At 43.1% G+C, this 13,396-nt stretch overlaps 1 protein-coding gene across 1 annotated transcript in view; it reads right to left on the bottom strand.

The window, feature by feature from the left end:
* The window catches only part of LOC146817888 (N-acetylglucosamine transporter UNC93A-like), a 143,542-nt gene that overhangs the window by 42,983 nt on the left and 87,163 nt on the right, over nt 1-13,396 (bottom strand). The window contains exon 6 of the mRNA XM_085609261.1: nt 2,857-2,992. Coding sequence (XP_085465387.1) covers nt 2,857-2,992 — 136 coding nt within the window. The remainder of the gene's footprint in view (nt 1-2,856; nt 2,993-13,396) is intronic.

Genomic DNA, 13,396 nt, shown 5'->3' on the forward strand with positions numbered 1-13,396 from the left:
GGGGAGTAGCGGCCATCATACACAAGAATCTCAGATTCCTCACCTCCGCCTCACTTACCCTACCAGGGGCAGATAACATAGTTATCAGCGTGGAAACCTCTGGGGGTGCCTTGGCGATTGTACTCCTCTATCGCCCCCCCCAGCCAATGCCATAATTTCCACTGTCCTTCAGTGAGCAAGTAGCCGACCTGCTCACCCACCATTCCCGACTCGCCGTATTTGGCGACTTCAATTACTGGTTTGACGATGACCAAGCCGGACCCCACGCCATCGAACTGTTTGAAATCTTGACAAACCTAAATCTGTCCCAACACATCTCTTCCCCAACTCATATCAAGGGTCACATTTTGGACCACATCTGCACTCACAACCTCGTCCTGTCTTGCCCAGTCATCTCCCCCTGCCTCTGGTCTGACCATCACCTGATTGACGTCACTATTTCAATTAAAGGGAAACTTAAGGCTCCTCCCCTCCCCGGGGGGCTGAGTCGCAAATGGAATTCTTATGATTCCCAGGGATTTATTGATCACCTGACCAACACCTACCCCACTACCCTCCCCGAATCAGATATTGATTCTATGTCGGATGGGATCACCACCTGGCTGTCATCAGCCAGCGACATATTCGCCCCTCTCACCAAATTTGCTCATACTAGACATGGTAACTCTCATCGCTGGTTCTCAGAGGAACTGAAAGTACAGAAACTTAAACTGCGTCACCTGGAACGAAACTGGAGACGGGGCTACTCCAAGGAGGACCGCACCGAGTTTGTGAGGGCCCGGAATGAATATAAGAACGCTATTACTAAAGCAAAGGCCTTACACATCATGGAAAGAATCGATACAGCTAGTGATAAATCTAAAGAAATCTTTAAAATCTTCAACGATTTCTCATCTGACCACAGAGTACTTCCAACCCAGGCCCCCACCCAGGAAACCTGTAATTCGCTCAATTCTTATTTCATCCAAAAAATTATAAACATCAAGAATGCTATTCCTCCCTCTACCCCTCTTAGCCTTCCTGACTCCCCCCCTTTTAACCCTTGCTCTTTCATCCAGTTCCCACCAATCACCGCCAGCACTCTCGCTGAGCTTACCACTCGTGTTAAATCTGGATCTCCTAGGGACTGCTGCCCCCCCCAAGTTCTTAGGGCAACCTTCTCTGCTCTGCCTGATTGTATTCTCCCCCTTCTGAATACCTCCCTCAGCTCCGGCTCGGTCCCCAGGGCTTTTAAGGAAGCCATATTGGTCCCCCTCTTAAAGAAGACAGGAGCCGACCCCGCCAATCCTGCCAACTATAGGCCCATTTCTCTTCTGCCTTATATCTCTAAACTTCTCGAGGCCTACGTCACCACCTGCCTCTCGGCATTCGTCGAGAGCTCCGGGTTCTTGCTACCTAACCAGGCAGGCTTCAGACCGGCGCATTCAACCGAAGCAGTCATTCTAAAAGTTTTGGACACCCTTCGGGAGAATGCCGATAGAGGGTCCCCTCAGGCGTTGGTCCTTTTGGACCTCTCGGCCGCCTTCGACACGGTGGATCATGACATCCTTCTCCACCGTGTCGGACAGGCAGGCATCAAGGGACCCGCCTGGGAATGGATCAAGTCCTTCCTCTCGGGCCGAGCTCAAACAGTCCATCTAGGCCCCTTTACCGCCACCCAGGTCCCCACCACCTGTGGAGTCCCCCAGGGCTCCTCTCTGTCTCCATTATTGTTTAATTTATATCTGCGCCCACTTATCCATTCACTGAGCTCTTGGAATTGCACTGTCCTCAATTATGCTGACGACATGCAAATCATTTTTCCATTAGATTCCCAGGATGCTGCATCTAACTTTCAGGGAGCAATGCTGCATATCCAACAATGGATGATCTCCAACCAGCTCAAATTAAACCCTGAGAAGACGGAACTCCTCCTGCCTGGTACCAGCCCTCTATACTGGGGCCCTCACTTCTGGCCTAAGGAGCTTGGCATTCCACCTAAACCTTTGAATTCGGTAAAAAGCTTGGGCGTTACCATCGACACTGATCTCTCTCTTAAAACTCATGTTGGTACCACCATTTCTGCCAGCATGTTTCAGCTACGCAAAATTCGCAAGATTTCCCACTTATTCTCCCACGAATCCCTGGTGCAAATTGTCATCTCCCTCGTCCTCTCCCGCCTGGATTTTTCTAATTCAATCTACTGGGGGCTACCCAAGTCCCTCCTCCATCGTCTCCAGCTGGTGCAGAACCAGGCAGCTAGACTTATCTGCAAAACTCCCAAATGGCAATCCGCCAGGCCTCTCCTGGCCAAGCTGCACTGGTTGCCTATCGAACAGCGAGCTGCTTTTAAAATTGGCTGCCTGGTATACAAGGCCCGGCAGTCCAAGGGCCCTGCCTTTTTAGAATCCCTTCTGAACCCTCATTGTCCGGTTCGTAACCTCCGCTCTGCCCATCTTCATCTTCTCACCACGCCGACGGCCAAACTAAAAAAACTGGGCGGCTGTAGATTCAGCTACTTGGCACCCAAATTATGGAACTCCCTCCCTCTTCACATTAAAACTTCTGGTACCCTACTAAGCTTCCGAAAGAGCCTAAAAACATGGCTCTTCTCAAAACTCATGTAAACTATGACTCCCACCTCCAATCTCAATCATAGCGCCAGGAAACCTTTGGTGTCAGTGCGCTCTATAAATATAGCATAAGATAAGATAAGATAAGATATGGATTCTTACATTGAGTACATTTGTAGTTAAAGGTGCTGCAAGTAATGTGTCACTAACACATGCAGTAATTCAAGTCCACATTTTATTTCCAATAAAGTTGACAACTCCGATCATCATCCAGTCATTCAGCTGCACGCATAGATATCCTTACCTAAAATGAACAAGGCAATCCGACCGGTGTACTGGGAAACCTTTCCAGCCAGCATTGAGAGAATGGCATTGCCAGCTCCAAAACAGATCATGAAATATCCCACAAACTGTATCCCAAGGGCACAGGTTACATAGTACTAAGAGAGGGAAAGAAGTTCATACATTTTAACACTTGTGATTAACTGATTCTCATTCTTAAACAATATTTATTTTAAGAAGCTATCTCAAAACCTATTTCATTATTAGGAGCATGTACATGAAAGACAAAATAGAATGGTGGAAATACATCCAAGTACTATTTTTAGCAACAGGACGCCATTTTATTTTTTCGCAAGGTTGAGGAAGGGTGGAACAATGTCTCAAAATCTCCTGAACAAGGTTGTAGACAGTTCAACAGTATCAGCATTTATGTTCAGTAATCGGACAAGTGATCAGTTGAGCATTGAAATAGAAGGGTTGCATGCCAGAATATTCTTGCTAAATATGCCATGTGAAATAAAAAGTGTGTCCTAAATATTGTTTAAGCAGTTTCATTAGTATAGATTGCCTATTATTAAATCCAGTAGGGTGATATTTTTGCAAATTATATTTAGGACACAATATTTTTCTGGACAATATTTATTCCATATTATTCCAGCGCCATGCAACTGAGATTGTAAACACATTGAGAACGTAATGGCCCAGGACAGAATGCATAAGTGTTTATCTGGTATTCGTGTCTGTCCAAGGGCTGAAGGAAGAAGCCCTACAGGCATTCCTGTGCCAACTTCACATTGAATTCACTCCCCCATCAATACAACACATTTTCAATCATTTTAATATTTTAATCATAAAACACTTTATTGCACATGAACTGCTATGTATCTTCTCTCCCCAGCATCGAGACCATAACCTTTGATATCACCTCGAACTGATAGGGCCTGATTCACAAACTGCATTTTGTAATACATGAAGTAGTACTACTTCACATGCTATAAAATGCTATTCACTAATCTGTAGGGGGAGACCTCTGCCTCCGCCTCTACTATCTTTTCTACATGGTTATCTCTGTCAGGGTGTCAGAAAATACAGCACTTGTGTGTTTATATATATATATATATATATATATATATATATATATATATATATATATATATATATATATATATATATATATATATATATATTTAGTTAAGAAATATTTATTATTTGTAAGTATAATATACAGGGAACACTGTACCAAAGGGATTACTGTAACTGTGAGAAATGAAAAATGAGAACAATTAAATGAGAAAAACGTTAACATCAACTTTCATCAATATGCTGAACCAAAGAAATGAAAACAAAAAAGGCTACAATATGAAAATGTAAAACAAAATAATATACAATTTATAATGAGGTAAATGTATTAATTTTTTAGCCCAACGTACCTCACATATTGGGCCTAAGAAAAGAGCAGTCTATATTTTAATAGAAAATGTGGAAGTGGCAAGTGGCTTGAAAAATTTGAACTACTTACTACGAAATGGGGGTAAGGGCGAAGGGGAGGAAAGTAGAGTGAAACTGATCAGAGAGATAGGAGAGATGGTGAGAGAGAGAATGGATAGATGGTAAGACAGAGATTGCATGGAGATGAAGGGAGAGTGTCATGATCAGAAATGAGGTGACAGTTTCATTCGTATCCCCTTGGACAAGGCCAATAAGCACAGAAAAAACATACCTTGATTTTAGAGGACTACGAGTACCATGATCCATTGCTTTGACATGGTTGGGTGCCCTGTATATAAGATAGCCACACCCAGTTACAAATGCTTACTATTCAAATTCTCCCTCGCTTGACAGAGAGGAGAAGTGCTCTCTCTCTGACTTGCAGTTGCAGTTGGAATGATGGTTTGTGAGTTTACAGCATATTAGACTCCTCATGGAGCTTGTAAATCTGCCCAGTGAATGCAGCCTCTGTTACACCTTTGTAATGTGCGTTATAAGCATCCCTGTGGAAGCGCGGTATAGCCCACTGTAGTGGGCTATACCGGCCATTTAAGCCCCGCTCCAGCATTTAAGGCCCAAGCTGAATGCTAATTAGTAAGAGAAAGGCCTCACAGAGCCCGAGCTGTGAAAGGAATACATTGGAATGTTGGTGCTCCGGGCTTCTACCAGTCATTAGAAGCCTGGAGCACTCCATTGTCTTCATTTGAGTGCTCAACGTTCCAGTGTTCTAATGATTCTAATTGTTGCCATTTCCGATCTTCTTTCAGTATTCCCTTTGCCTCCTCCTTATCATCACAAAGCATTTCAGGGTAGTATGTTAGTTTAATTTAGTAACCAAGTGGTGCCTAGAGGTGAGTCCATTCTTAGCATCGTGCCATTTCTGGAAAGCGTTGTGATGGAGCAAGAGCTCATATAAAAGAGACTTGCTCAGATGCAATCCTCTCAAATAACTTGTAATACCGTAATAATTGTGTTTGTAAATACTAATAGCTAAAAATGGCTGCTAATGCAAAATTCTGTACTGCGCATGCGCCAACTACATCTATGTAGCAATGATGAGTTCTTGCTTGGAGGGAAATCTTTGCAGCTGCGCAATCGCTTTCAAGATGGCCGCTTGAAACTCACATGTTAAAGCACATGCTTTTGCTAAAACTAAACCATGCAATTTTAATAAAATGCTAATGCAAAAGATCTATATAAGTAAAGGGGGTTAGAGTAGAGATAGGTGGTATACAGTGAAATCATTTTAATTTGAATTTAATATGTCTCTTTCTGACTTCTTTACTAGTTCGTATTGTGGGCCTCAAAGGGTGACCGATGTTCCTACCCCACGTGGTCTCCGCACAGGCACACTTGTAACCCGCCAGGAACTATGACGAATATACTTGAACCTCCGCCAAGGCCACGACCTCTACATGTCCTGGGAACGAAGTTGTCTTCCTGACTGATGAATGGAGAAAATATTAAAATGTATAATTTTGATTGATAAAAATGTGAACGTGGATGGGAAATAAAGCTTGGGAAAGTAAATTAAGGGGTGGGAACACTGAACAATAAGCTAAAAGAAAAATATTAAAACTTAGCATGGTGTGACGATCATCTTCCCTTGTCCTTTCCAATCAGAGTTAGGAGTTTCATAAATTTGAAACATTTAGGGGTGGTACATGCCATTAGAAGGGTATAATTGAGGTAGTTAGTTAGTCAGTTGGAGAACACAGCGAGACCAGAATGCTGAGAGACCGGGATGCTGTCTGAGAATTGAATAAATGCTGAAGAAGAATAAGATACCAGACTTAGAATTTGAGCCTAAGAAGAAGAACCAAGGATACACATAATAGAAGAAGATTGCAGAAGAATCGAGGAGGAAGTTAGTATCAGGGAGTGGTGCAACGCAGACGTTGCATTTAGAAGAGGTCACCTATCCTGTCCCTGAATCCTGTCCTGAGCCTTTGTCACCTGATCTGTCCCAGGGGACCCATTCCAGCTCCTTGGCAAAGGGGTTGGTGGCCACAAGAATGTCATTGTACTGCTCTCTCTCTGTTTCCTCCTATTCAGGTACTGTCATCGTAATACCTTTGTTTAATGATTATTCTGTCTTAAAATGTATTCCCTTCCTTGGAGGAATACGGTGTTTTAATTGTACTTTGGTTCTTGGTTCACATGATTCTAATTAGATAAACACCTAAAACTCTCCTCAGTCTGTGGTTATTTAACGAGATTTATCCTATGTCCATTTTGCCTATAAAAGTTAACTAATAGATCCATTGACCAGAGGAAAGTTCATATACGAATGGAAAAGGGTTGGTAAGAAATGATAAGATAAAATCATCTTAGAGGTATTAGCACAACAAATTGACCCCAGCGGTAATTACTAGCTTATATAAATGTGTGTATTGGGCCCAGGTGAGTATGTGGTTTAGTGAGTATCTCTAGCTGGTAACTCGCTGGAACAGTTGGATTCTTTCCTAACAGACCTGACAAAGAGGAAAATATTTGAGTATTTTTGCCAGAGTTGGTTTTGGTTCTCCAGATTGGCCCTACCCAGCAGCTGCAGGAATAGTCGACTATGAAACACATGCAGACCAGATGAACACTATCACATGCAGAGGTACAGTGACAGAGGTCAAAAGTATAGAAAAGATTAAGTATTGCTCAACAACCCCTAGCAGCTTTCTTGAACTGAAGGAACCTAGATTAAAATAAAAAGGTGACTTGTGGACCATGTTGGAGTTATATGAACACATATATCAAAAAACAAAATCAATACCTATACAAAACAATTGTTCACACTTCGATATTTTCAAAAACGATATTTCTTACCTCTAAGTCGATATTCTTGACCACGATATTCTTGCTCCCGATATTGTTGCATCACAATATTTTCAACTCTATATTTGTGTATGTCGACGTTTAAAACTCGATAATATGTCTGTGCACCATTTGTCTCACTCTTGCTCTTTTCCATACAGGACTCTTCATGGATTCTTCCTTATGCTAGGTTAGGTCCTTTAGCTAGTTTATTGTTCCTTCCTTTATCGAATACTGTGTATTGATTTTATACTGTCTCTAACTAATCTTTTATTGAGATTTCTGTAAACTGACTAAACTGAATAAAGATGACAAAGACCTTACTAATCTTTTAATATAAATAAAGGTGTTGAAACCTTCTCCAAAATCTTGTAATTGACTGAACTTAAAATGTTGATAGTTGATGATATATGTATGGTAATATGTTGTTCTAGCTCCAATTCTTTGTACAGAGGAATAGGTCCATCTGCCCTCTCAAGAGCCATGGGATTTCCAAGGACAATATTTGTAAGTGGGTGTGTAAGTCTTGAACCATGCTTGACTAATCCTTATGCTCTAGCAGTTTCTGCTAGCAGGGATATGGTTCACACCTTGATTGGAGCTTTAATATTAGTACCCAAGCTATTTCAAATAATCCCGATTCCAGTTTCCAGTGTCCAGATCCAGACAAAGCGTTTGCGGTCTTGACGGTTGTAGTTTTGGAGGTGTGAGTATTAATAGGGATGTTGTAAATTTAAGAGAAGTGTTTGGATGTTTCTTTTCCTTTTTAGGTGGCTTGAATGAGCAATAAGAAATATTGAAAAGTTGATGTGATGTTAAAGAGAATTTGTTTTTATGCTCATTAAAGTCAAAATATCCCATGATATTAAACTTGTTTGCTGGAGCAAGTTGATATGGAGTGTGAGATACCATCACTTCCATCAGTAACATTAGGGACAAACGTTTATGTGTGATTAATCTTTGTTAAGGTTGGCAAAACCTAATTGCGTGAACGGGTCAAGCTGCATTAATTTGTGTGAATTTTCAATGGTCTAAAAGTCACTTGCGAGTGTACAACTTCGTGAGTGATTGTCAACTTGATTTCTTTAGGAGAAAGAGCAAACAAGGAATTGTTTTAAGAAGCTATTTGAGAAGTGTGTGCAAATATGGGGAAAACTGAAGGAGGTTGAATGCTGTGAGGAGTGAGTCAGATGTCATAGTGTTTCGTGCTGAGATTGGACGGTTGGTGCACTTTTGCACTGCCATTGGCCAGTTGATTTTCTTTATCACGCTGTGATAGGATATTGACAGGAGAGATCTATTTCTGGATTTGGTGAGGACTTGTAGGGAAAATCAAAGCTGTCATTTAATTGGTGTACGAAAATTTACGTATACGGAACATAATCAAAACATTTGGGTTTACATGAAACTTTGAAAATTTGACTGTCAATAAATTTTTTTTAGGGATTTAAAGAAGCTTGTTAGGGGTGATATCACTATTACTGTACAAAAAGGTGAGGAGGCACCTCTTGATGGTACTCCACCATATATAATGACTACTGAGCGTGGCTAAAGCAATGGGAAAGAATTGCGGAGGGTGAAGTTGCAATACATTTTTCAAGATATATGACATTTAATACCAGAATCCTAGATCATTTGAAGGGTTCATTGTATGAGATGAAGCCATCCACCCTTCCTAGGCAACATGATGATTTTAGTGCTTGGAAAAAGGTTGTGAGGGAGAAAGAGAAGGAGAAATACCAGAGAGGATTGGGGAAAGCAATGGAAAATTATGCAAATGCCCTATGGGATAAAGAACAGCATAGATGGAGAAAGGTGATTATTGAAGGAACCAGGTTATATTCGGTCCTTACAACAGAAAGTACAGTAAAGGTAAGAATGTGCATGAAAAGAAGAAGATAGGAGGCGGTTCGAGGTGTTTATGTTATATTGTATTTAATAATTTCGATGATAATAATGTATAAACAAACTGTCAAAGACAAAGATCTGTAATGTTTGATGTGGCAGATGTTTCCTGGGTCAAGGAGCACTGCACTGTATATAACTTTTGACATAATAAAATTTGTTTAAAAAAAAGAAGAGGATGGCTCAGATTCTAATTCAGGAGATGAAATATTGGAACAAATGTTGTCTTTGCGACCACCACCACCTGTAATGTATTCTGATCCCAGAGAGATAAGTGTTAGTGCCAGTCAAACTGTAGCTACTGCTCCAGTGGTTTCAGGCCCAACTCCCATTGAACGACCCTTACTTTACCAGTTGTGAGATGACCAATAGCGGTGGTTCCTATTGATACTGAGCCAGTTACACCTCGAGTGGTCCCTACTGCACCACCTTAAAGTGAGAGAACTCCAGAGATCTTGATGATGGCTGTAGTTGGGAATGTACTGAAAACTTAGAATACACAGTTAATGATGTGGAGACCTCCACACCATTTTGCAAGCTCTAATAGATGGAGGTGGAACCTTAGTCTTTACGACTCCTTTGTGTTCAAATGAATTGGCTGGGAATGGAGATGAAGGTTTACCAGGTTGGACTGAAGAAATAACTAGAGGCAGAAGAGCTGAGGCTACAGGACCTCAAAAAGGACACAGAAACTAAGAAGGATGAGCCATTGGACATTCCTACACTAAAAATCAATTTAGAAGAATTGATTAGAGGGTGTTTGGATTTTGATCATTTGGTTCAATACCAGAGACATGAGTTGGCTAACCTGTGTAAGAAGATTGCTTGAAAAGCAGCTGCAACACAATAGTCATTTGATAGGAGTAGCCAAGAAATATGATACAGACCTCACTAACAATGTAAATCTGCAACATAGTTAAAGAGTCGAATTTGATGAACAGGCCATAGAAAATTTGAGGATTGCAGGAATGTGAGTGCATATTATGGAACTAATTAAGCACATATGTGTAGGAAAGGGCCTCTTTTTGCTTGGTTAGCTCCCACATTTTGCCTGATGATTTCAAACTGTCAGCTTACAGCCAGGTTCTCAGTGCCAGAGCTCTTTCCCCAAAACTGTAACATGATTGAAACACCTTCAGATCTCCCTGTAAGTCCCTGCTAAATGAGACCTTCTAACCGGGGGTGTGAGTACTGAAAAGGATCCTCGGGGCTGCAGCACTGTTTGTGCCACCCTCTCGGGCCCCTCACCAAGGCTATGCACCCTGCCATTGGTGGCTGCTTTTCTCGGTGCAGAGAAAACCGAAGAGTTGACATGGTGCCTGTGTGCCATGCCACCCTTGAACTGCATAATATATAGGTAAGTCACCCCCACAGGAGGACTTTAGCCCTAAGGCTGGGTGCACTATATCCTATGTGTGGGCATATCAGCATGAGCAGATATGTCCCTACCATGCGAAGTCCATTCTGGGTATTGTAAGTGAACAGGGGTGCATGGGCTGGATCCTTGTCAAAAAGAGTTTCCTAGCTCCATGAAGGCTTAACTGATTTCTAAGATGTTTGGTACCAAACATCCTGTGTTAATAAATTCTTACTTACTGATGCCAGTTTGTGACTTATTAATAAATTCACACATGAGACCCTTTTTGAGGCTCCCCTTTATGTTTGGTGTTGCTTGACTGGTTCTGGTCAGTCTGTTACCACAAGACATGTTTCTGGACCCATGGAGTGAGGGCCAGTGCTCTCCGGATCCAGGAACAAAGCCTGCTCAGGGTGGAGGTGCCACACCTTCCCTGCAGGATCTGCCTAGAAGAAGCGGGAAGCTTCAGAGGACATGCTGCCTTTGAACCCTGCCCCCCTGCTATTAGAAGCGGATGGAGACCCCCAGTCCGGCTCTACTTTTGATGGGATGGCTGTTGGGAAAATCAGGTAAATTAGGAGTTGTATCTACCTTCACCCTGAACCACCCCTCAGGTGGGACAGATGAGATAGATACCACTTTTCACTAGCCACCATCTTCAGTATGGGGATAGAAGCCTATTAGGAGCCAAGGATATCACACCCTCCATGTGGAATGAGCATATAGAGGGCGTAGGCACCCTGAAGGTCAACAGCAAATTTGCTACTGTCTGACCTTCCCTCTAACAACCCTAAATTCAGTATTCAGGGGGCTACCGAAGAACCTGACTTCTGATTCAACAGGCCTAAGAGAAGAAGATGGAAGAAGACCGTTGGCTGACCAGGAATAGAGTCCTGCTGCAGAAGAAACCAGCACAAACACTGCTGCAAACAGAACTCAACAACTGTGACCTGCTGTCCTTCCTGAAACCTACACGACCTCAAAGAAACCATGGAGCCCTTGCAGCCTTTTCAAATTGCCAAGAACCTTTCTGTGAGCTAGAAGCTCTAGTCCCCGACCTCCACCTGTAAAGCAAACCATCGTGGTGAGGATCAGCATGGACTGTGTCCACACAACTCACCACCCTCGACCCCTACAGCGCATCTATCAGTTCCAAGGGCTCTTCACTGCCCAGTGACCAAAGCTGGAAGCAGCCCTACTCTGAGACCCTGCACCCTTGTGTGGGTTACATCGACTGCGCTAAAGCAGCAACTTGTGCATGACCGCCTTCCTCAACGGACTGCCCTGCATCTCACCTGTGGCCCAACCACTGCCAGTGATGACTGAAAGTGCCCCTATGACCACTGGTGACTCCCAGTCATGCTGTCCGAAATTACCTGCTGTGCCTGAGGCATGTGCCACCAAAGACCTCCATCCTTCTGTTGAACACCACCTCAGAAACCTAATAGAGACCGCTGTGGACCGAAACCCCACAGCGGACTCCTGTTCCCAGCGACATCCATGGTAACTTTGTGGTGGTCCCCCAACTATATTAAACTTCATTGCCTTCTTCCAGCAACCGCAGTGGTAGCTCTGTTGGCAGACTTCCGAACTCCATTAAAAACTACTGACAGCGACGGTAAATATTTGATGGTATCTTCCACTGTGTGCTGAGATACTGAAAGAATTGCATATGTTGAACTGTACTGCATTTTTCTCCACATTATCCAAAAGTATAGCAAGTATTTATCCAATTATGAAGTCTTGCTTCTAAAATATATAAAGATAATTATTATTTTTATACAAATTAGTTTTATATTTATTCTTGAGTGTTAGTCTCCTTTATTGCCTATGTGGAGTACAACAAACGCTTAGCACTACCCTCTGATAAGTCTATCTTACTGTCCACACTACCACAAAAAGAACATTAGAATTATCTACTTTTACCTCTGTTTACCAATTGAGGAAACCACTGGACTCTCTGCACAGGGTACTTAGGGGCTCATTATGATGGTGGAAGGCCCACCACCGCCAGCAGTGCGGTGGCGGGCCCTCCACCATCTGACTGGCAATCTCCACCGCCACATTAAGATGGTGTGGGGAATCGTTCCGCAAGCATTGCGGGCGCAAAGACCACCCGCCACTCTTCCGTCAGAGGCAATCGTTATGATTGCTTGATATAGCAGACAGATGGAGGTGAATGGTGGCATGCCAAGCAGGCACCGTCCGCCAGATAACAATGCTAGCCTCAGCCAGGCTGGCGGAGAATGGATTTGGGGGCCCGTTGCGGGCCCCCTCTCTGTGGGAGGAGGGTGGTGGTGCCCTGGGGGGGGGGGGATTTGCCTGCACAAAGTGGCAGGCACCGCGTGGTGCCTGCCACGTAGTGCAGGGAAATGCACTATGTGTCATTTTTCAATTGCGAACTGTGCTGCAGCCAGCAGCACCATCCACAATGTTAAGGGCCCTGGATGTGCCGGCCATAGTGTCGGGCGCATCGTAATGAGCTTAGCGGGACCACTGCCTTACAGGCGGTGGGTCCCAAGCAACGCAACGCCATTCTAATCATCCACTTAGTTTTAGTGTCCTATATAGAGAGCCATCGTCCTACAATATGCAAAAGGAAGGATGTGGAGAAGTTGGAACTTAGACGTGCAAAGAAGCTTGAGAAGAAAAAGATGGAAGATAAAGAGGGAAACAGGATGAATTAGATGAAGCAACAGCATATTCATTGAGGGAAGTTCCATGGAATAGAGGTGATTTGATTGCATTTACCAACAATTTCCAAAAGCTGAGAGACAAACCAGTGAAGTTGTATGATCAGGTGGAGAGGTTTGTAAAGATGTCAAAAGTTTTGTGGAGGGACTTGGACACATTTCTTGACATGGTGGTTCCAGCTGATTTAGCAGCAGAATGTAAGGTAGCAGTATAATGACCTAAAGCAGGACCTGCAATGAGAGATGAACAGGTGCACTGCCACCAGTGGTGATGGCGAAATATGAGGCAGTAATGACTTTAATGAAAGGAA

This window comes from Triturus cristatus, chromosome 6, assembly GCF_964204655.1.
Source record: "Triturus cristatus chromosome 6, aTriCri1.1, whole genome shotgun sequence".
NCBI lineage: Eukaryota > Metazoa > Chordata > Amphibia > Caudata > Salamandridae > Triturus > Triturus cristatus.